This window comes from Benincasa hispida, chromosome 7 (genome assembly GCF_027475165.1).
Source record: "Benincasa hispida cultivar pf3 chromosome 7, pf3_genome.v1.1, whole genome shotgun sequence".
Classification (NCBI taxonomy): domain Eukaryota; kingdom Viridiplantae; phylum Streptophyta; class Magnoliopsida; order Cucurbitales; family Cucurbitaceae; genus Benincasa; species Benincasa hispida.
In genome coordinates, this window is record NC_143484.1 from 61,851,920 (window position 1) to 61,875,259 (window position 23,340).

The window sequence follows — 23,340 nt, forward strand, 5'->3', positions numbered from 1 at the left end:
GCTTCTGTAAATGAGATTCCTATGAAATTATTATTATTATTATCATCTTTCTTTTTAAAACAAGAGAATTAAATTTCAAAATGTTATACGTTTAGTCCTTAAATTTACTCACTATTCATTTTTAGTAGTAATGTCTATCATTTAAAAACTAATAAACTAATTAAGTTTTACTATACTACATCACTATTAAAATTAAATTTAACATTTTACTATCTAATTATTTCAAATTAATTAATAGACATTAATGCTAATGACTAAACGTGAGTATTTAACGAAGAATCGAATTTAAAAGTGTGAATAGACGAAATTGAAACAAACCTTAAACGAAATTTTTTTTTTTTAAAAAAAAAAACATAAATAAAAAGCGAGGTGGGACGGAGGAACTCAAAAAAATTTCCTTAATATGAGCTTTGATATCCCTTAAATGAGCCAATTTGTAAATAATGGCTCTAAAATTACAATCCTGTTCATATACGGGGAGAGAGTTTGTATGCACAAAAAGAAAAATACTGGTACAATAGAAGGGGGAAAGAAGACCAAACGAAGATATTCCCAACTTCTATAGCAGTTTTTCTTTAAAGAATATTATCGAATTGTATCATATTAATTCATGGCAACCTCATTGATTCTTGCCGTCTTAAAGGTATGCCTTCCAAACCATTATATTCATCCTCTTCCATGTGTTTGGGAAGTCGTATTGGCGATGATGTTGATATACCTGTAAAATTTGAAAAACGAACATCAGATTCTAAAGTAAGATTAGGTGGATAAAAGCAGTCGACATTCCCAACTAAGGACATGTTTGAGAGTAAATCTGAAATGGCTACAATTACTTCAGGCATTTTCAAAATCATTCTAAACCAATATTAATTATATAAAAATTGCATATGTATATATAGTACAACAACTGCGAGATGGGGATGAAGATGGGAATGGGAATCAAACCTTTAACCTCCGAGGAAAAAGGTCATGCTAGTTACCACTTTGGTGAAAATTGTATTTAAAATGTAAAATGAAACATCAAAATAATTTTGAATGACTAAAAGTGGGTTTTGGAGTGATTTTAAACATGAAAAAAAATATTTTAGCTATTTTAAAATCAGTCCCAAACATGCAGTAAAAACTTGGTGGATAAAAGTCTGTTTGACCAAGAATGGCACTGCCAGCCAATGTTTCAGTTGAATAATATCAAGAGCATACCATCAACCATGTCCTTTGTTTTATGAAGAAGAAAAGTCCCTGAAAGGATAGTCACAAATCCACACAATTCTGTGATAACTTGTGATGGGCTCTGCCTATCCCAATCCTGAAAATGAATAAGGCAATTTTTGTTAATCCCAGTATCGAATATCTTGCGATGAACAAATAGCGAAGAGGCTGCGAGCAGTTGTATAAGCCAAAAGTCAGTCTGAAAGCACATAATTATGTTGTATGCTTCTCAATATGCTGTATACTTCTAAGATTTGCATATATTTGAACCATGAGCTCGTAGTGGCTCATAAATCAATCATAAAGATTGTGATATTAAGAGTCTGTTTGAAATGAGATGCTAGGAGCTCAGAAACATTGAACTTAAAAACACTTTTTCAAGCATTTAGAAAGTCGTTCCAAACAAATCACTAAAAAAATATTTGGGGCTTTCTTTTTTACTCATTCTCATTGAGAAACACATCCTTAACAAGTGTATTAATGACCAATTGATTGCTAAAAGACTGTCGGATCACATTATAAATATACCTTAAACATGATAACACTTGCCAAAATGGTCAGTGATGTGAACATCACGTAGTATATGGGAGATACAACAGCAGTGTTAAAAGTATCAAGGGCCTGAAATGAGAAGGAGAAGAAAAGGTAAACAAATATCATAGAATTCTTGATAAACAATTTATTTTTCGTGTTAAATTATCACAACAAAACAGGTATACTAGATTTCATGTTGAATGGACCAAAAGGTGCACGAAATAGTGGCAGTGTGTTTATGAATTATCAGTCAAATTGTACTGTATTCATTATTATATAGCAAGATTGTTAACTGTGTTCATATAAACTCTGTAGGATCAAGAATGGAGCTAGAAAAATGGATCTCTTGAAGATCGCAGCAGAAAATAGGAGAAAATGAAAATAAACAGAAACAACCGGTTACCTTGTTCAGATAGTTCATCTGAGTAAGCAAAAATGTGGTTACAATTATAGCAAAAAGCCAAGTTTGCGGATAAACGAACTGATTTACTCCAGATAGTGTCAACTTCATGGCAATTCCAAGAGCTTTAACACCCATAACCTGCATGGCACATGAATTTTTCCTAAGCATGTACTAAGGATGTAAAGGAAAGAAAACATAATGAGCAGTTTATAACGAACATAGTGTACTTACCGATAAAGAACCTAAAAGGGAACAAACTCCAATATAAATCATTATGTGTGTCTGGCCATATTGAGGTATAAAGTGGAATATAAGTATGAGAGCAGAGGTTATGACCAAAGTCGCATACAAAAGAAAAGCTGCCATGGAAAAAAGTTCACTGTTATAAAATTTGTTTAACTCCATGAAGCATGAGACTATGGAAACGAAAATAATATACTGAGAGAACTGATTCCAAGCAGCATGCTTTGTACTCGTACCTGGCTCCATTGCCATTTGCCAAACTTCTGTCACGGATTCTATTTCACGTTCTTGAGGAGCATGAAGAACAATGGTTGTGGAGCCCACCACACATAGAATACAACCAAGAACTCCAAAAATATGTAACTTCTCCCGTAAAATGAAATGTGCAAGAACAGCACTGTTAGGACAAGATCAAGAATTAGCATTGAATTCAACACATTTATACTTTCGGATTGAGCAATCTTTGACCCATGCCTGATTATTATGCTGAGAGCTCCAAGAGGAGTGACTAGTAAGGCTGGTGCAAATGCATATGCCACGAAATTAGCAATTTCTCCAACAATCACTGTTAAAATGATAGTGATCCATTAGATCTAACTCCAAATTCACTTTTCAACTAAAGCCACACAACTATGAAGAACTCGTTCGTTTGATAGTTAGTACATAAAAATATCTTGCTTTTGAAACTTATAAACTATGGTGTAAAATCCATAACGATCATATTAGTTAAAGAGACAAGACAACTGACATCAAAGAGATTCATCTACATTAGAATCCATGGGTTTCAAGAAGCAATGCTTCCACAGGTTTCAGAGCACAGATAGGTTTCTTCTGAAATGTTTTAGCTGAATCGAAAAATCGATACTGTTGCAACTTGCAATCGGCATCTCAGACATCAATGACCAATCGCAAAGGGTGTTTGAAACTCACTTGTTATCATGCCCAACCACCACAACGGCTCGTATAAGTAGGTAAATCCGCCCGCACCTGGAAGGAATCAATAAGCAAAACTATAACTAAAAGAAATCATTCAAATCAAGCAATTCCAAACACTAGATGATTGATTACGGACCACGAAATAACAAAATACAACGAACTACGAGAGTGGAAGTTGTTAGTAGATTTAATGAAACCCCCTTAGATTTTGATCCTTCCCACATAATTTAGAAGGAAACTGGTGTGACAGAGCTCAAACAGTTTCTCACTTCGGGTACCACCTAATTGGATGCGGATCAAAATAGGCAAATCTCTAATAACTCGAGCCAGTAACTTAAACCCACATTGGAAATGACATTAAATCGACATCCATATTTCCAAATCCGATTAAAAACATTCCCAGACGAAATGGGGGAAGAAATTCTAAAACCAAAACTCAAAATGATAAACTCCAAAGCCAAATCACATTGCACATCTTAGAATTGCCGGAGGAAGCATACCTGCTCTGATTCCTGAGGCACCGGCTTTCTTCAAGCCCTTCTTCTTGACAATGAAGCTCCCACCAATGAAAAAGCTGGAAGAAAGTGCAAGTATGAGGCCTTTTAAATTGTCGGAGGACATACCCTCGTGCCAACTGGGAGGCTCTGCCGCCATGGGAGGAAAGTAGCGGCTTAAGGAAGCGATAAACCAATAAAAACACCGGGTAGTTAGTTCATGGCGAGCAGCAAAGAGCAAAAATAGAAATGGGTGGGGAAGATTTGAACATGAAGGGCGGTGGAAACTAAGACATGGGTATGTCGGCGCTTATAAGAGCGGCCCCCCGGTGGGGAAGGGGAACTGGATACAGCTGGGGCGCTCCTGGGATTGGATCGGAATCGGAAGGCAGTCCAAGAGAGAGAGAGGGAGGGAGAGATTTTCCCCCAATGTTTTTATATTATTATTTTTTAAAAAAATGTGGACTCAACTCAACTCGGACTTGGACTCGGACTTAGAGTGGAAGAGGTCGCCTCGCTATCCAATTTGGGTCTCTTCCCAATCAACACAACACTCACAAAATCCAAACTAAAAATATTTTAGTTTAAATATTATTTTGGCCAATATAATCTAGTACTGTTATCTAACTTATTTATAAATATAATAAAATCTAATTCTCAATCAACAACCTTTTATTATATTTAAAAATATTTTTAATAATTATGTCATTTAAAATAATTATTCTTTAATCTAAGTTCTTATAATTAAAAATATCTTAAATTTAATCGTTCAAAGTTGATTTATTAAAATTGACAAAAAAAAAATCATGTAAGAAAATATAATATATATTTAATTAAAAATACATTGATTAAAATCTGAAAATATGGAGACTAAAATTGAACATATTTCAAAATATAATAACTAAAATGACATTTTAACTTAATTTTTATCTTAAAATAACTTTTTGTCTTTCTACTTTAATTTTATTCCACTCTAATTTTGATACTTTTGATAAATTTTGCTTCAACAAACCTTAAATTTAATCTTTCAGAGTTGACTTTTAAGACTATGGAAATATCGTAAATTTTAAATAGCAATATCAGATGTAGTCATTTTTTAAAAGAAATTCAACAATAAACTAATAAACTAACGATTAAATTTAGATAATTAAAAGTGTAAAAACTAAATTTTGATGAAACATAGTTTGATGCCCACCAACTTCATAAGTTGATGTTAAATAATTAACTTTCAATAGTATACACTATCAAAATTTATACATTTATTGAGAAACTCTAATTTCTTCCTTTCTCTATTTTGTATATTTATCGAGACAATCTTATAATTATTTTGTATATTTATCGGGACATTTTATTTTATAACTATGCACTTCAAACAAAAACTTTCTAATTTTTAACATATTAACCTTAGAATTCCCAACTTAATTCAGTATTTTCTCATGTTTTTTTTAGTTTTATCTGCTTAAAAAAATGTAACTTTTCTTTTTATTCTCACTCGATGATGTTTAATTTTAGAACGGGGTTTGTGAATATAGTACCTCTCCAACGAATGGCCTTCATGATGGAAAAACGATTGTTTGTCCCTTCTATCAAATCTGTGGATGAAGAAATTTCCCATTTTCGTGCATTGTGTTTTTTATGAGATGGATGAATGAATGCTAATGTGAACCCTCGCTCCCTCGTCGAACTAAAATAAATGGATGAATGAATAATGGAGTACATCATTTTAAAATTGTCTATACTAGTGATTTATTAGGGGAATTGCAAAATTAACCATTAGATTCAAAATATTTGTAAATATAACATAATGTAAGAGAATTTACAAATATAACAAAATTTAGATTTTTTTTTTTTGAAGTCTTTTAGTGATGGACCATATGGCTGTTTATCGGTGATAAACCATGTCTTTGATAAGAGTCTATCAACGATAAAATCTATCACCGATAGATTTTGCTATATTTGCAATCTTTAAAAATGTTGTTATACACTTAATAATCATCTTAAAAGTGTTCCCTAATGCAATTATCCTATTTATTGTGATTTAAGCATTGAGTAAAAAAATGATAGTATTGATGTCAAAATTTGAATAGAAAGACGCTTGACTTTCACGTGACAACAACAATAAATTTGTTTGATAAGGAAAAGATTGTGACTTGCAAAATATTTTTTTTTAAAAAAATATGTGCAACGGTGTAGTGTTTGCCATACACGCTCCGATGTAAGTTAAATATGGATCAAGACAACAAGTTAATAGTTGGCATCAAGTTTTAAAGTCATCTTTGGGATAATTTAACTCACCAGGTGGATAAGACATGTCATGTTTGGTGTTTGGCTAGGGTCGATCTCAATCTTGGTTAAGGTCGAGCATCCTCTTAACTCAATCCAACCCTCCCTAATAGGATTTGAATCTCGGTGGAAGTGTGTAATCACGTTCTTTGATTTTTTGAATGAATTAAAAATACAAATAACCAAGAAAAAGGTAAGCAACATACTTTTGTCGATCCATAATTGCAACAAAATCTCCTCCTCAAACCGGTAGTTATCTCCTCGAATGAAATCATCATTTTCCCGAGATATTCCTTGCCATGACTCTTGCAAGGGTTCGACTTATAGGAACTGTTCTTGAAAGATGAGAGGGAACCGCTCTGGTAGAGAGTAGAAAGTGTAGAAGTGAGTTCTATGAGGGCTCCCTAGTGTTAGGATGTAGAGGCAATGCAATGGAATCAATCAGAATCAATAAGAACTCTAATTACATTTAATTTGAGTTTTAAAAACATGCAAAATCAAATTTTCAGAAGGGGTTTCAGGAAAACATACCTTTGAAGAATTCCTCCAATCCAAGCTGCTCTTCCATAAATTTTCAGCTCCAAATCTACAGTAAACCACCAAGAGATCTTCTTTAATATTCTCAGCTCGAATTTGAGTAGCGGAACTCAAGATTGAAGTAAAATGAAAAGGGAAGATGTGAGGGTTTGAGAGAGGGAAAAATTCTGCAGCAAATTCTTAATTTTTAGCATCACTTATTTGAATCCTTCATGCAAGCACTAAAGGATTCAGTTGATGCCACATCAAATTGATGTGGTTTGTATTTGGTTAAACCACATCAAATTTTCCTAAATTGGAAAATTCCACTACCAAATCAATTTTTTTCAATTTATTTATTGATTTAATTCAAAATTTAAATTTATTTCTTTAAAATTGAATTGAAAAATGAAAATTTAATTTGATTTTAATTAATTAAACACCTAGAGCCCCACTCTTAATCCTTTTAGGTAAATCTCTCTACAAATATTCTAAATTAAATATTTAATAATATTTAATAAAAAATTTCTTCCCATTTAATATCTCATATTAAAAAGTTTAAAATATTAAAATCATATTTAAATATTTATCTTCTGCAAATTATTTTTAATTTGAATCTCATTGAAATTAATTAATTAATTCTTTGAATCAAATTTAAATAAATCAATTCTCCATATTATAAAATTATAATTTGAATCTCATCCAAATAAACTTTATAATAAAATATGTATTTAATTGTATCTAATACAATTAATATATTTTTCTCATAAATTTAAACATTTCAAATTTTTGTTTCAACATATTTGATCCTTGTTAGTCCGTGGTGAGCTAGCAAACAGACCTTATGGACCTACAAGATTAATTAATTAAATTCTTTAAATAAGTTAACCTTCATTCATGAACTACAAACCTATAGTTGAACTCTTATGCACTGTAGGACAAGTTGTGTCCATGAATATAATCAAGCAAGTCAATTCTTCACGAGTTGTTTATAATTGCAATTGGGCCAAATGTTCGTTTCACCCCTATAATTACTTTTTTCCAAGTACCATTGATTTCAATTATAAACTAAGACCCTCTAGTGAGAGGGTGGGGCCCCTTGTTCAAGACCCAAAATTAACAGAACTACTCATCTACTTACCTTATATAGGAAGAAGTTAATTCCATTTTGTGAAGTTATGTTTCCGGCTTCCAATTTAGTCAAGTCCACAAAATGGTAAGCTTATCGAGTCGGAAACTTAGGTCACTCTCACCCATGCAAATCAAGGGACTGACCGGAAGTTCATAATTCACTCAAGATTGAGATCGACACTACTACAAAAACAGTGTTTCTTGACGTTTTTTAAATGTCAATAATGACTTTTCTTGACCTTTTTTTAAAATGTCAAAAATGTCAAGGAAGTCAATATCAAGAATTTTGATTTTCTTGATGTTTTAAAAATATCAAGAAAAGTGACACCTGACATTTAAAAAACATCAAAAAATACTAACGCTTGACATGTTTGAAATGTCAAGAATATGAGTGTTCTTGACAAGGAAAAAAGGTCAATTGTTAACTTGACAATGAAAAAACGTCAAAACATATCCTACTTGGCATGTTAGAAATGTCAAGAATATGGGAGTTTTTGGCCTGTTAAACATGTCAAGAATATCTATAATCTTGACGAGGAAAAATGGTCAAGAAATTTGCTTGTGTTTTTTTAAAAAAATCTACAATGTTGACGTTTTTACCTATAATTGCTCCTGTATTTTGATCCAATAACCACATTTGATATATATATGATATACATTCATCAATCAAATAAACAATACATGCATTTTCAATCTTATATATCAACTAATTTTCCACCAATATCTCTTTATAAAAACTTCACTTCTTTAACTCATGAATTAAACAACAAAGAAAATCAAGTTCTCCACTATATGAAATTTGATGAATGATGATTACACAGAGTGTTCAAACACTGCCATAAATCAAATCCAGAAAAAATATTAGAACTAGTATCGAAGGCTTAATGGTCTTTGATTACCCCATCAAGTTGGTCATGAATTTACCAAAGTGAATTACCAATCCAACAACATCCAACGCCTTCGAACCATTCGTCCAAATGACAAGGCAAATCCATTGATCCTCAAATCACCCGACGACTCCAAAACCAAGTTTCAGATAACCAATCTGCACAATTTGAAACAAAATAATAGAGCATTAAGAAGACTTGATACACTACTGTTACAGAAAGACCCTAAATCAAGAAGTAGAACATCGCAGCTGACAGTTGAACCGTTGTCGACCTTTTTCTGTTAAGTGTTGTAACCATCAGAGCTTCATCGTTGACTGAATCGTCTGCACATATATAAAGGAAATCGAATGTGAGATTAATGTAAGAGTGAATAAGAAATCGTGAGAGCAAGGCATTCGTTATGTAATACTTTGAAAAGTAATAAAACAGAACCTCCCAATTTGCACAGTGGACATAAGCCTTTGGCCGAACCACTTAAACTCCTGTGTCTTTTCTTCTTACCTCTACAATCGTTTAGATTTTGCTAAGATATCGTTTACACGATCATGTAGTTCATATCACATAGTGTACACGATCGTTTAGCTCTGTGTTCAATCGTCTATATGATCGTTTAGCTCCTCAACTGTCGTCTACACGATCGTCTAACGCTTCCTCCAATCGTTTACTTAATTGAACTATTGTTTAATTCTAAGTGCATCATCTACACGATTGTGCAGCCATTTGGTAAACAACAGAAGGATTTTCAAGCTTCAACATTCTATCTCTCCTGACTCCTGAATTGTTATCGACCGTTATATTTGAGTGTTTTGTGATTATTAACGTGAAGATCTTGTCATCTGGGACAACAAGTGGTATCAGAACCCAGTAAACAGTTCAAGACAACTCCAAGATTTGAATTCTTGATTCAGAATAGTCAATCTTGAAGACCAAGAATGGCAACTACCAGATATGAGATTGAGAAATTCGATAGCAAGACAGACTTTGAACTGTGGAAAGCAAAGATTAAAGCAGTCTTGGGGCAGCAAAAGGCTCTCTTGGCCATTACGGACCTTGCAGAGTACCCTAAAACACTCTCTAAGGCAGACAAAGAGACTATTGAATCAAATACATATGGAACCATTGTTCTCAATGTCACAGACAGTGTTTTGAGGTAGATTATCGACCAACCTATTACCTATGCCCTGTGGAATAAGTTGAATGAGATATATCTCAACAAAGATCTACCCAACAAAGCTTTCTTGAGGGAAAAATTCTTCACTTATAAGATGGATGCAGCAAAGTCCCTCACGGATAATCTTAATGAGTTCAAGAGGTTGTCTTCCGAGTATAGATCAATTGGAGATAATATTGGAGAAGAGAATGAGACATTCATACTATTGAATTCTCTACCATAATTTTTCAAAGATGTGAAGACTGCATTGAAATACGGTAGAGAAAGAATTACCACAAAAGCTATCATATCAACTGTAAGAGTCAGAGAACTTGAATTGAAAATGATTAAGAAGGATCAACCAGAAGGTGAAGACTTGTTCTCAAAGGGAAAGAACAAGAACAATGGGAAAGGGAAACAGAACAATGGTGACAAGTCCAAGATAAAGTACTATTATGCCTTGAAGAGAAAATTGAACCAACAGAACAAGGCGGGTAAACAGACCGAGGCTGCCGTAGAAGAGAATTCCTTAGCCTATTCAGATGCTTTAGCTTCTACTAAAGAAGGTGGAGACCAAAATACTATGGAGACTCAAGATTGGGTGTTAGATTCTGGTTGCTCGATCCACATCACCATCCAAGGGATGGTTTTGCACTTATAAGAAGTGGGATAGTGGGCTAATCTATATGGGAAGCAATAACACTTGCAGAGCTATGGGAATAGGGTTTGTGTCCTTGAAGATGCATGATGGTTCAGTCAAATTGATAAGGAACGTGAGGCATGTTCCAACTTTGAAGAGGAATCTCCTTTCTTTGGGGATATCTGATGTCATACCTTTAAACAAATTAAACATTTGAAAACTAATAACGATTTAGAGTTTTGTGGAGAGGAGTTTAATTTGTTTTGCAGGGAGCATGGCATAGTAAGGCATAGAACCGTGAGGTACACACCTCAACAAAATGGAGTAGCTGAAAGGGTTGAATAGAACAGTGATGGAAAAGAGTAAGATATCAGCTGTCCAATGCCTTATTGCCTGAAAAATATTGGGTTGAAGCTGTCTCCTACACCATATACACTCTTAATAGATGCCCTCATCAATCCATAGAGCTAAAGACTCCTGAAGAGAGGTGGACAGGGTAGCCACCTAAGTTGGAACACCTAAAAGTATTTAGTTGTGTAGGCTACGTGCACCAAAGCCAAGGGAAGTTGAAACCAAGGGTTGTAAAGTGCATGTTCTTAGGCCTTACACCGGGAGTAAAGGGCTTTAGGCTATGGCATCCATTTGAAAAGAAGTATGTGAATAGTAAAGATGTGGTCTCTAGAGAAAATGAGATGTTCATGATGTCAGAACAACAATCTTCTACAGTTACAAAGACTAGTTGCACTAGATTTGAGGTGGAGCCTCAAAATGTTCATGGAGCTTCTACTTCCTCTCAAAATCAAGAGTTAAAAGGTGATGAGGTTGCTGAAACCAGTGAGCATGTGTCAAATGATCAAGTTGAGACACATGGGGACTTACACAACTACTCATTGGCAAGAAACAGACCTAGAAGAACAATAGTACCACCAGCAAGATACCAAGAGTCTGATTTTGCTAGTGTAGCATTGAGTGCTGGCATTTCTTTGAGTAATAATGAACCTTCCAGCTTTGAAGAAGCAACAAACAACCCAGATGCTAGGCAATGGATTGGGGCTATGAATGATGAAATGAAGTCCCTCAATCAAAATGACACTTGGAGATTAGTACCTCTGCCTAAAGGGTACAAACCTATCTCATGCAAATGGATTTACAAATTTAAAGTAGAGATTCCAGGAGTGCAAAAGTCTAGGTTCAAGGCTAGGCTTATTACTAAGGGGTTCACTCAAAAGGAAGACATTGACTACAATGAGGTGTTTTCTCCAATTGTGAAGCATACCTCTATTCGACTGCTCCTTTCCTTAGTTGTGCAAAAGGATTTGGAGCTAGACTAGTTGGTGAACAAGTCCACATATGGCCTAAAACAGTCACCGAGATGCTGGTATGAGAGGTTTGATGAGGTGATCTCCAAGATGGGGTTCAAAAGGAGCTCATTTGATTGGTGTGTTTACACAAATTCTAGTAGCTTCAAGGAATCGGTCTATCTACTTCTCTATGTAGATGACATGCTGCTAATCGAGAGATCCAAAGAGGAATTGAGGCAAGTAAAAATGCTTCTTAAGAAAGAATTTGATATGAAAGACCTAGGGGAGTCAAGGAGGATCCTAGGTATTGAGATTGAAAGAGACAGAAAATAGGGCAGATTGCTTGTTAGCCAATCTGAATATTGTTCAAAGACATTGCAGAGATTCAAGATGGAAAATGCTAAGCCAGTAAGTACTCCTCTTACACCTCACTTCAAGCTTTCAGATGCTAATAGTCCAAAGAGCACAGATGAAGAGCATTTGAACCATATGAAGGTTATCCCTTATTCCCAAGCAGTGGGATCACTTATGTATCTTATGACTTTTACAAGACCAAACCTATCCTATGCAACAAGTATGGTCAATAGGTATATGGCAGACCCTGGTAGAAGACATTAGGAGGCAGTCAAGTGGATACTAAGGTATCTATGTTCATCCACGGAGGCAAAAGTTTTATATAGACAAAATGAGCCATCCAATGATGAAGTTTATGGTTATGTAGATGCAGAATATGCAGGGGACTTGGACAGAAGACGTTCCCTATCAGGCTATGTTTTTCTATGGGGGAACAATTTGATCAGTTGGAAAGTTACTTTGCAGCCTGTTGTGGCCCTTCTCTATCAGTTCATCGTATTGTCTGAAGTTGTGAAGGAAGGTTTGTGGCTGAAAGGTTTACTAAACGATTTCGGCATAACACAAACTAAAGTCAGAATCTATTATAAAAACCAGAGCACAATATACCTATCTAAGAATCAATAGTTTCACAGCAGAACCAAGCATATCGATATCAAATATCATTTCATCAGACAAGAGATTGAGAAAGGGGAAGTCGAGGTAGTGAAGATTCATACCTCTAATAATGCAGCTAATATGCTAACCAAAACTATTCCATTAAACAAGCTTGGCAGATGCTTGGACCTTCTCGGGTTTGAGTTACTTGAAAAAGGTTAGCTCAAGTCAGCTCAGTAAAGCAAAGAAGGAAGGAACTCTAGATGCTTACAAAGGTGGAGATTGTTACAGAAAGACCCAAAATCAAGAAATACAACATCGCAATTGGCAGTTGAACCGTTGTCGACCTTTTTCTGTTAAGTGTTGTAACCACCAGAGCTTCATCATTGACTGAATCGCCTGCACATATATAAAGGAAATCGAATGTGATATTAATGTAAGAGTGAATAATAAATCGAGTGAGCAAGACATTCGTTCTATAATACTTTGAAGAGTAATAAAAGAGAACCTCCCAACTTGCACAGTGGACGTAGGCCTTTTGGCCGAACCACTTAAACTCCTGTGTCTTTTCTTCTTACCTCTACGATCGTTTAGATTTTGCAAAGGTATCGTTTATATGATCGTGTAATTCCTATCGCATTGTATACACGATCGTTTAGCTCTTCAACTGTCGTCTACACGATCGTCTAACTTTAATCAATTGTCGTCTACACGATTGTCTAACGTTTCCTCCAATCATTTACTTAATTGGACTATCGTTTAGTTCTAAGTGCATCGTCTGCACAATCATGCAACCATTTGGTAAATGACAGAAGGATTTTCAAGCTTCAACATTTTATCTCTCCTGACTCTTGAATTGTTATCAACCGTTATATCTGAGTGTTTTGTGATTATTAACGTGAAGATTTGTCATCTGGGACAACAACTACTTTAAATTACTCAAAATCCATCCGAAACTTCAAATGAACAAAAGTTTAAAAGTACATTTTAATCACACTGGACTCCAAATCAAACTAATATCACAAATAACAAGTAAAGAAAACAAATTTAAACATTTTTAAAGTTTAAGGACCAATTAGCAAAAACTTATAAGTTTAGGAACTAAACTTGCCATTTAACTTTGTTTTTCCTCTCCAAACAGAGATAAACCGTAAAAGAAACAACAAAAACAAATAGAAATATTAATCTCAGAGTTTCCCAAAATAGCCACTTCTATTCTAACCATGCCGAGTACATCATACATTAAACCTATACAAAAATAGCATTTCCTTGCCTTTTACCTATTAATTGTCCTTCTCTACTTTCTCATAGATATGACTGTTAATTCTACAATTGGTTTGAACATGGAGAATATACACAAAATATGGGTAAATTATCCAGAAGGGTGAATAAGTCGAAAATATATTGGAACACAAAAAGATGGGAATCATACAGAGATCGTTAAACAGATTGAGCCCTCACCAGTAGGTATATCATGATCGAGGAGCTGCCATTTGCTGCTTCTTGATTTGTTCTCCTTGTTTTACCATGTTGTAGTTAGATCCCCATACATAAAGTGTCTCAATACTTCATCAGAAAATGAACTTGTGCATAGTTTTAAGAGAAGTGAGAAATTTGTGCATGTGCAGTTAAAGATCACATCATCAACCATACCAAGTGAAACTCAAAAGATTTAATATCTCTGTAATTACTCGATGTCATGCCACGTGATAAATATCCATTGGGAGCCTTGTGCCAATGCAAAATCCACAAGAGTATCTAAGCTGAATTTCCGACTTACTGCATCCTGTAAACTTATTGGGAAGCTTGTGAAAGACTTAACACTTTTATGTTTCAAATATAAGTTTTAGACCACATTCTCTTTGGCTATCCATATCATAAATATATTTGAAATATAAAAAAGGATGACAAGAATGAGACAGTAGCTCACCATAAACACATCAAACTCATCCATTGCTCAAAATGGGGCTTCAGTCATTTCGTGTAATGCCAAAGTAAAGCATAGTGTTGAAAATGATCCTTCTCCACCTAATATCATTCAGTTTCATTATTTTGGAACCATCATCTTTCAATGTATAAGCCATATATACATAGATTAATAGACATCATCAACCAGAGCCTGCCCAAACATAAAATCAAGCTAGTCATGCAAATGATTTAACAAAAGACTACATTAAGAAACAAGTCATAGTAATCATATCGTTCCAAAAAGTTGCAAAATCATTGGAGAATAGAAAAATAATACTTCTGCAGAATAAACAACAAAACCCCAAGTTGAAAACATAAATGAACTTCAATCGACCAAGTGAGAATGTTCACAACTGCCATTATAAAAACTTTCCAAGTGAAACAAAGTAGTATACAAATCCAACCGTTCTCAAGTTATAAAGCAATAACAACAAATTTGCAAAAACCCATTATCCATCAGTTCAAGGATTACATTTTAAAGAAGGAAAAAAAGAAACCCAGAAGACTTAAAACTGAAACAAAACTAGTTGATAATCCAACAGTTTCAGCACCAAACCCTATGATACGAATATAATGTAAAATTTCCCGCAGAATCTAAGGTATTACTGTTATTTCATCTAGCTATTTCAAAAACAGAGAACATCAAAGATTTTTCATTCTCCTTGCCTAACTAAAACCATCAGAATACCAAATACAAAAATGGAATGAATAGTATCAGTGTGCTTACCCGGTTCTGGTCGATTACATCCACGATTATAACAAGCTTCCCATAATCTTCACCATAGTTGATGAGGGCAATCCTTTCGATCACAACATACCGCTTGAACGGCTAAAGAAACACAACCAAAGACCAAAATGAACAGATGGAAGTGGTCAAACACAAAGTAAAGTTAGGAGAATAAGAGAAATTAGTGATACAGAGAGAGAATCTCACCATTCGTTTGAGAGGGAAGCTAGGGCAACAGGGAAGCGGCGACAACGTGAACGCTTCCATGGGAGGGAGTTGGTCGACTTCGTTTGAGAGAGAAGCTAAGGCAGCAGCAAATTGGGAGAATGAAAATGTGGTCGATCAGGTTCGTTTGAGATGAAGAACGAAAATTGAGTTCTGAGAACGAAAATAAACTTCATTTTGAGAGGGAAAACGAAATTTTGGCTGTATGTGACCACACTCGTACGCGTCAAAACTCGTAGTGTTGAACACTATTGAGCGCGTTGTAACACTGCGTGTGTGAGGCACGCATGTTTTCCATTTTTCTAGTGTTGCCACACTACTTTTCAGTGTGGCTTGTATTCTTGACCTTTTTAGAAACTATTAATAGAATTTGATATTTTTAAAACGATAAGTACTATATTTTTCAGAAAAAATGCACAACCCTGTTTTTTAAAATCAATTCTTGAATTTTTTTTCTTTAAAATCACATATTTCTTGACATTTTTTTTATAAAAATGTCAAACATTTAAAATTGCAAACGTCAAGAAATGTAGTTTTTCTTGTAGTGCGAGTCACACAGGATCATCCTATGAAATATTAATCTCATCAATTAACGTATTTACAAAAAGAGATTAAATATTTTGTGGTTCGGGTCTTGAACAAGGGACCCCACCTTCTCACTAGCGCGAAAAGGTCTGAATCATAAACAAATTGTTCATTAACTCACGAAGGATCGACTTGCTTATGTTGATTACATTTATTGACATAACTTGTCCTATAGTGTAGAGATGTTCAACTATGGGTCTATAATGGTTTGCCTTATATTTAATGAATGAAGGTTAATTTAATTAGTTAATCTTGGATCATTGGAGTTATAATTTGTAGGTCTAGAAGGTCCCCTTGTTAACTCACTGTGGACTAACAAGCATCAAATATGTTGGAAGAAAATTTAAAATTTTCAAATTTATGATGGAAATGTTAATTGTAATAGATACAATTAATTACTTGATTTATTATAAAATTTATTTGAATGAGATTCAAATTATAACTTTATAATATAGAGAGTTAATTTATTTGAATATGATTAAAATAAATTATTTATTTGGATGAGATTCATATAATAAATAAATAAATCATTTAATTTGAATAAGATTCAAATTAAATAGATAATGGGAGAATCAATTTATTTTAATAAGATTCAAATAATTAATTATTTATTTGCATGAGATCCATATAAATAGGTTATTTAAATTAGATAAAATTTGAATTAAACAATTAGAGGGAGAATTAATTAATTTATATGAATTAGATTCAAATAATTAATTAGATAATTTGAATAAAATTCAAATTAAACATTTAGTAGAAAATAAATATTTCTATATGATTTAAATATTTTAAACTATTTAATATGAGATATTGTTTGGGTAAATATTTATTAATATTTGATATTATTAAATATTTAATGGGTTATCTTGTATTAGGAGTAAGCCATAAAGTTCTATAAATAGAACCCTTGAGAGCCCTTATAGAAAACAAATTCTACACTCTGTAGAAGAATAATCTCTATGATTTTTCTGAAACTCTCCCTCCAGAAATTCACCCAATTTTCTTATAAAAGTCATGAGAAAAATCTTCTTCCACATTTCCTCTATTCTTTCCAAAAGCGGTTCCCACAAATCGATCCTTACCAGAATCATAGCAAGGAAGACCTCGTGGAAGTAGAAGTTTTTTTTTTTGCTTCATTCGTGGATCGATAAAGGTATGTTGCTTAACATTTTCTTAATTATTTGTGTTTTTTAATTCTTTCAAGGAATCAAAAAATGCGATCACGCGCTTCCGTCGAGATTCAATTTCCTTCAATTAGTATCAAAGCCAATCTTTGATTCTTGATTCGAATTAAAAATCGAGAATGGTAGGTAGATTTTAAATCAATGCATGAGATATATGTTTTTTAATTGCAGTTTGCAGGTTGGTTGTTTAGGTTTTTGGCATTTAGATTTATAGTTTTAATTGATGGGACCAATATAAACCTCAGCTTTTATAGGTAGTTTTTTTTTGCTATAAACTGAGTATGTAAGTCTGTGTCATTCGTGGCAAAGAGTTGTTATGAAGAGAACATGGAAAATAAAGGCAAAAGTGAAAATCCAAAGGTGAAATGTTGTTCTTCTATGAATAGTGCTGCAGACGCTCCGAGGTGGTGTTAGAGTTAGAAAACACGTAGCGAGAATAAAACGGATTATTAAGCATTCTAATTCATTAATTTTGGCTTTAAATTAAGCATGCTCATAAACTAATAAGAGGGTTTCGTGACATACCTTTTGAAGAAACACTTGATACTCGAACCTAGCTGCAAATCTTCTCCAAATCAGCTTGTGAACCACCTCAAGACTTTCCCTAATATTCTCTTGGTGCCTTAGATTGAGTTGTGGGACTCAAAATAAGTTTGGATTAAGGGAAAATGGAGAAGAAGATATGGTTTTTTAAGTTGAAGACTCTTCTTCAACTTAGAGAGATTTTTTGTTAAAATCGACCAAATGCATGCCCGATTTCTAGTTCAATCTTCAGTATATATATTGCATGACTTTCATGCAAAAAGAATTGTTGCAGGAATTGCAGCTCATGCTTGGAAGATTGACTAAAGACTATGGTGGAGAGTGTGTGAGCAAGTTGATTAGAAAGTAGAGAAATCCCACTTTTTGGGATTTTTTTATTTTCTATCTTTTTCAATTTTGATTTTGCAATTGATTTCTAAAATCAATTTTCAAAAAATATTAATTTTACAAAATTAATTCAATAATTAATTTTCTAATAAAATTAATAATAAATAATTAATGAAATAATTTAATTAATTCTAATTAATTCAATATCAAATATTAAATTAATTTAACATTAATTCCACCACCATGAATCCTTATTCGTGATTTCTAGTTCAATCTTCAGTATATATATTGCATGACTTTCATGCAAAAAGAATTGTTGCAGGAATTGCAGCTCATGCTTGGAAGATTGACTAAAGACTATGGTGGAGAGTGTGTGAGCAAGTTGATTAGAAAGTAGAGAAATCCCACTTTTTGGGATTTTTTTATTTTCTATCTTTTTCAATTTTGATTTTGCAATTGATTTCTAAAATCAATTTTCAAAAAATATTAATTTTACAAAATTAATTTTCTAATAAAATTAATAATAAATAATTAATGAAATAATTTAATTAATTCTAATTAATTCAATATCAAATATTAAATTAATTTAACATTAATTCCACCACCATGAATCCCTATTCGTGATTTCTAGTTCAATCTTCAGTATATATATTGCATGACTTTCATGCAAAAAGAATTGTTGCAGGAATTGCAGCTCATGCTTGGAAGATTGACTAAAGACTATGGTGGAGAGTGTGTGAGCAAGTTGATTAGAAAGTAGAGAAATCCCACTTTTTGGGATTTTTTTATTTTCTATCTTTTTCAATTTTGATTTTGCAATTGATTTCTAAAATCAATTTTCAAAAAATATTAATTTTACAAAATTAATTCAATAATTAATTTTCTAATAAAATTAATAATAAATAATTAATGAAATAATTTAATTAATTCTAATTAATTCAATATCAAATATTAAATTAATTTAACATTAATTCCACCACCATGAATCCTTATTCGTGATTTCTAGTTCAATCTTCAGTATATATATTGCATGACTTTCATGCAAAAAGAATTGTTGCAGGAATTGCAGCTCATGCTTGGAAGATTGACTAAAGACTATGGTGGAGAGTGTGTGAGCAAGTTGATTAGAAAGTAGAGAAATCCCACTTTTTGGGATTTTTTTATTTTCTATCTTTTTCAATTTTGATTTTGCAATTGATTTCTAAAATCAATTTTCAAAAAATATTAATTTTACAAAATTAATTCAATAATTAATTTTCTAATAAAATTAATAATAAATAATTAATGAAATAATTTAATTAATTTAATATTAATTCCACCACCATGAATCCCTATTCGTGAATTTAATATTTAAATCATATTTAAATATTAATTGATTATCCAATTTCGTTTAATTCCAAAATTAAACGCGCAATTATATCACATATAATTACTAATTCCCTTAATTCTAATTTGAACGTTTCAAATTAACTTATCATGCTACTCTAAGACTAATCCATTTGTGAGCTAGTAGGGGAATCTTGTGGATCTACAGATCATGGGCTCCAACGATTCGAGATTAATTGGCTAAACTCTTTATACCAAATTAACCCTCATTTGTTAATTACTAGGTCACTCCACTAAAGCCCAGAATTCCACTCCACTCACTATAGATCCACTCGACATAACCATATTTAGTAAGTTAACCCTTCACAGGTTGTTCGTAATAACGGCTAGGTTAAATGGCTATTTTACCCCCGAGATCACCTCTTGTTCTTTACGTCTCCTCTAATTAACAATTGGTTTGTGATCTGATCAGCAAACCGAGTTCCTCTCGAGCCAATGAGATGGCGGGACCCCTTGTTTAAGACCCGGAGTCAGCACTTAAGGGAACAACCTCCCTACTATCCCTAAAAGCGAATAGAAGTTAATTCCATCATGTACCCTATGTCCTCAGCTATTTACCCGGTCTTATCCCTTAAATGGAAGTTTATTGAGCCGACGCTATTGAGTCAACCCTCACCTATGCAAATCTAAGGATAATCCCGAATAAACAGGAGTTCATAGTTAGTTCAAAATTAAGGTAAAGTTACCTAGGTCATTGCTTTGAAATAGTCAGTTTTAAACAGTAAACAGTGTTATAAAGTAAAAGTGACTTATTTCGTGGTCCGATCTTGTACAAATCATTGAACATGACGTCCCCCTCCTCATGTCATGACATGTACGAATCAGGATCACTTCGTCTATAGCACTTTAGAACTCCTTGTAACAACTACAGAGTGAGCTAAATCCAATAGTGTTACCATAATAAAGCACCCCAATTTTATTCATATACTATAGATTATTTTGACTATTTACTCGAACCTAATCCACTTTTATGTCTCTACATAAAGTTCAAGTATTCATGTAATAGTCATGGATCTTTTAGTTTATTGGATTTATTTCTAAAATGAAATAAGCAATTCATATATTCAATAACAACTTATTGAATTTTCAAAATAAGTTTAATTGTTTACAAACTACGAGTTTTATGACATAAAACCCAACAGGTGGTTGTGACGATCAGAAGGCACAATGCCACGACGCTTCCCCAGAATGTCGCAGTGCTTCGACGCGAAACGGAGTCCTGAAGAAAGATTAGCGTCATGGTGCTCCATCGATTCTAGCAAGAAGTTTCTTTTCTTTCCGTTTTCTTCTAAGGTTTTTCTTTTTCTAAAAATCAAGTGTTTTTAGAATTTATTTAATTTTCCAGTGATGCCCAAAGCTAGTCAACTTTACTGCTTTTAATTTAATTATACATGAGATGTATAATTTAAATTAAATCTTGAATATTGCATATAGTATGCTATTTAGTTTTAAATCCCACCATAGGTTAAGAATATCATGCGTAATTTAAATATAAATGTTATATTTAATTAAAAGCATGATGAGATTTGCATATTTTAAATATAAATGTTATATTTAATAGATGCATGTAAATATTTCTCTTTAATTCAAATATATTTTTTATATTGTATGATTAAGGTAAAATATCTTTTTAGTCCCTAGGTTTTGGGTATAGGTTTTATTTGGTCCTTAGGTTTTCAAATGTTAAACTTTTAGTCCTTTTAAGTTTTTCTAGTTTTATTTCAACCTAGTCCCTAAGTTTCAAGATGTTATAATTTCACTTTTGAGAATTGAGTTTTATTTCAATTTAGTCATAAGATTTTAAGCGTTTACATTTTTAACCTCAATTTTTCATTAAATACTCATTTTCAATCATTCACGTCAATTTCTATTAATTAATTAAAAATAATTATGAAGTGAAATTTTGAATTTAATTTTAAAAGTGATAAAATATAGTGAAATTTAATTAATTATAATTCTTTTAATATTTTTAATTTATTAACATAAATTAATAGTAAAAACAAAAAGTGAATATTTAGGGAGTAATCGAGTTTAAAAGTTTAAATCTTGAAACAGAGGGACCAAATTGAAGTAAAACTCAAATGTAAAGGGTAAGATTGTAACATTTTGAAACTTAGAGACTAAATTGAAACCAACCTCAAAATTTAAAGACTAAATGTGTAAAATTTTGAAACTTAGGGACTAAATAGGAACTAAACCCAAAATCTAGGGACTAAAAAGATATTTTTCCTTATGATTAATTAAAGAGTTAGTAAGATTGCATGTTTTGATAAATATAAAATTAATTTAATTTTAGTTTATCCTAACTTTTTTTTAATGAGATTAGAAAAATGTATGTTTGCCTAATAGGATTAGGATCTTACTAAAAAAAAAATAAAGATATAATTAATTGAATTTAGTTTATCTATATATTTCTAATGAGATTAGAAAAGATTGCATGATTGCTTAATAGGATTAGGTTTATGCCACATTAAAGATATTTTTCTTTTAAATAGTTTAAAATTTAAAATTATCTTTAAAAATGTTCTAATGAAATTAGATTAATATAAGTCTTTTGATTTAGTCTTAAATAGTTTAAAATGGGTAAATTAAAATATTTAAATAATAAAAGGTGGTTTATAAAGGAACTCTATCTAATGAAGGTTTTGTTTATGATTGGGTATTTAATCTGACAGTAGGGAACACCCCTACTTGGGAACTGATCTGAGTTGAATTAATCAAACTTTTATTATAACATAATGTGATTAGCTTATTGAAGAGTTTAGTGAACTTAGGTATTTCACATTATGTCAAATATCCAAACATAAGAGTTATGTTTGGGCAAACAAAATTAAAACTTGGATAAACGATTTAGCCTAAGTTTGTCTAAATAATGAAACCCCTATTTTAAAATACTTAGTGGGAAAATAGATGTAAATGGTACTATTGGGATTGATGCCCTAAATCTCGTAGGATCCTATAGTTTGTAATTATATTGTACAAATATTTTATTTATGTAATAAAATATATGATGCTTTATTTCAAAATTAGTTGCATTAACCACAAACCAATAAACTAACATCCAAGGTTATTTTGTAGCTTAAACATGTATGTAGAGGCATACGGGTGGATCATGTTTAAGTGATAACCTAAATGGTCTGTAGTAGATGGATAAGGCTGAATACCTTATCCTGGTGACACTACAAGTATGACCCGTTTTGTAGATGTTACAATTGTTGTAAAGTGCTACAAATGATCTGATCCAGATCATTCATGTGGAGACATGTGAGCGAGGATATTCTATACAAAGGAGTTTGTATAAGATCGGACCACGAAATGTTTAGTCTCATTGTATAACGCTGTTTGTAATAGAGACTTACATTTCACCAAGATGACCATAGGTAACATGACCCGAATCCTGAGTGAGTTGTGAACTTCTGTCTATGAAGGCGGTTCTTTGATTTGTATGGGTGAGAATGGCTAGATTGCCGACTCAACGAGCCTACCATTATGGGTTTCGTCTGATTGAGGGGTTTGGAACACAGCTACACAAGAGGGAATTCACTCCTTCCCCACTGTTGAGGCAAATAGATAAATTTCTCCCTTCAGGGCTTATTTCGGGCTTGAACAATGTGGTGCCACACCATCTCCTGACCCGAGAGGGGTTTGATCATAGTTGAACTATGATTTATTATTCAATAGAGGGATCAATGGTACTTAAGGAGTTAGATGTAACTA

At 32.7% G+C, this 23,340-nt stretch overlaps 1 protein-coding gene and 1 long non-coding RNA gene across 7 annotated transcripts; both read right to left on the reverse strand.

Moving 5' to 3' along the window:
- Window positions 1-384: 384 nt before the first annotated feature.
- Window positions 385-4,377, reverse strand: LOC120070070 (putative magnesium transporter NIPA4). 2 transcript variants are annotated; one of them, XM_039021914.2, is made up of 9 exons: window positions 3,826-4,377; window positions 3,320-3,376; window positions 2,864-2,954; window positions 2,626-2,786; window positions 2,378-2,505; window positions 2,147-2,284; window positions 1,738-1,830; window positions 1,201-1,306; window positions 385-718 (listed from the first exon to the last, which is right to left on the reverse strand). In XM_039021914.2, exons 1-9 carry the CDS (start codon window positions 3,977-3,979, stop codon window positions 609-611), a joined length of 1,038 nt encoding a protein of 345 aa, XP_038877842.1. In that variant the 5' UTR covers window positions 3,980-4,377; the 3' UTR covers window positions 385-608. The 2 variants fall into 2 exon arrangements, with proteins under 2 accessions (XP_038877842.1, XP_090171531.1); XM_090315405.1 differs by having other exon boundaries at window positions 2,378-2,786; window positions 3,826-4,287.
- Window positions 4,378-8,508: 4,131 nt separating this feature from the next.
- LOC120070080 (uncharacterized) lies at window positions 8,509-15,933 on the reverse strand. Of its 5 annotated transcripts, none has more exons than XR_016530586.1 (9): window positions 15,581-15,933; window positions 15,374-15,475; window positions 14,609-14,706; window positions 14,332-14,464; window positions 14,140-14,194; window positions 13,026-13,077; window positions 12,801-12,885; window positions 8,911-8,962; window positions 8,509-8,794 (listed from the first exon to the last, which is right to left on the reverse strand). It is a non-coding gene; the product is annotated as an uncharacterized LOC120070080 (long non-coding RNA). The 5 variants fall into 5 exon arrangements; XR_016530585.1 differs by having other exon boundaries at window positions 14,609-14,797; window positions 15,581-15,777; XR_016530588.1 differs by lacking the exon at window positions 14,332-14,464 and having other exon boundaries at window positions 15,581-15,872.
- Window positions 15,934-23,340: the final 7,407 nt, after the last annotated feature.

What these genes read in the sequence shown, in the direction of transcription:
- LOC120070070 (XM_090315405.1), bottom strand. Translation starts at nt 3,979, where the DNA reads ATGGCGGCAGAGCCTCCCAGTTGGCACGAGGGTATGTCCTCCGACAAT. An exon ending in TGCCTCAGGAATCAGAGCAG is followed by an intron (nt 3,377 to 3,825) that starts GTATGCTTCCTC and finishes GATTCCTTCCAG; the next exon opens with GTGCGGGCGGATTTACCTAC. An exon ending in AACAAAGGACATGGTTGATG is followed by an intron (nt 719 to 1,200) that starts GTATGCTCTTGA and finishes CAAATTTTACAG; the next exon opens with GTATATCAACATCATCGCCA.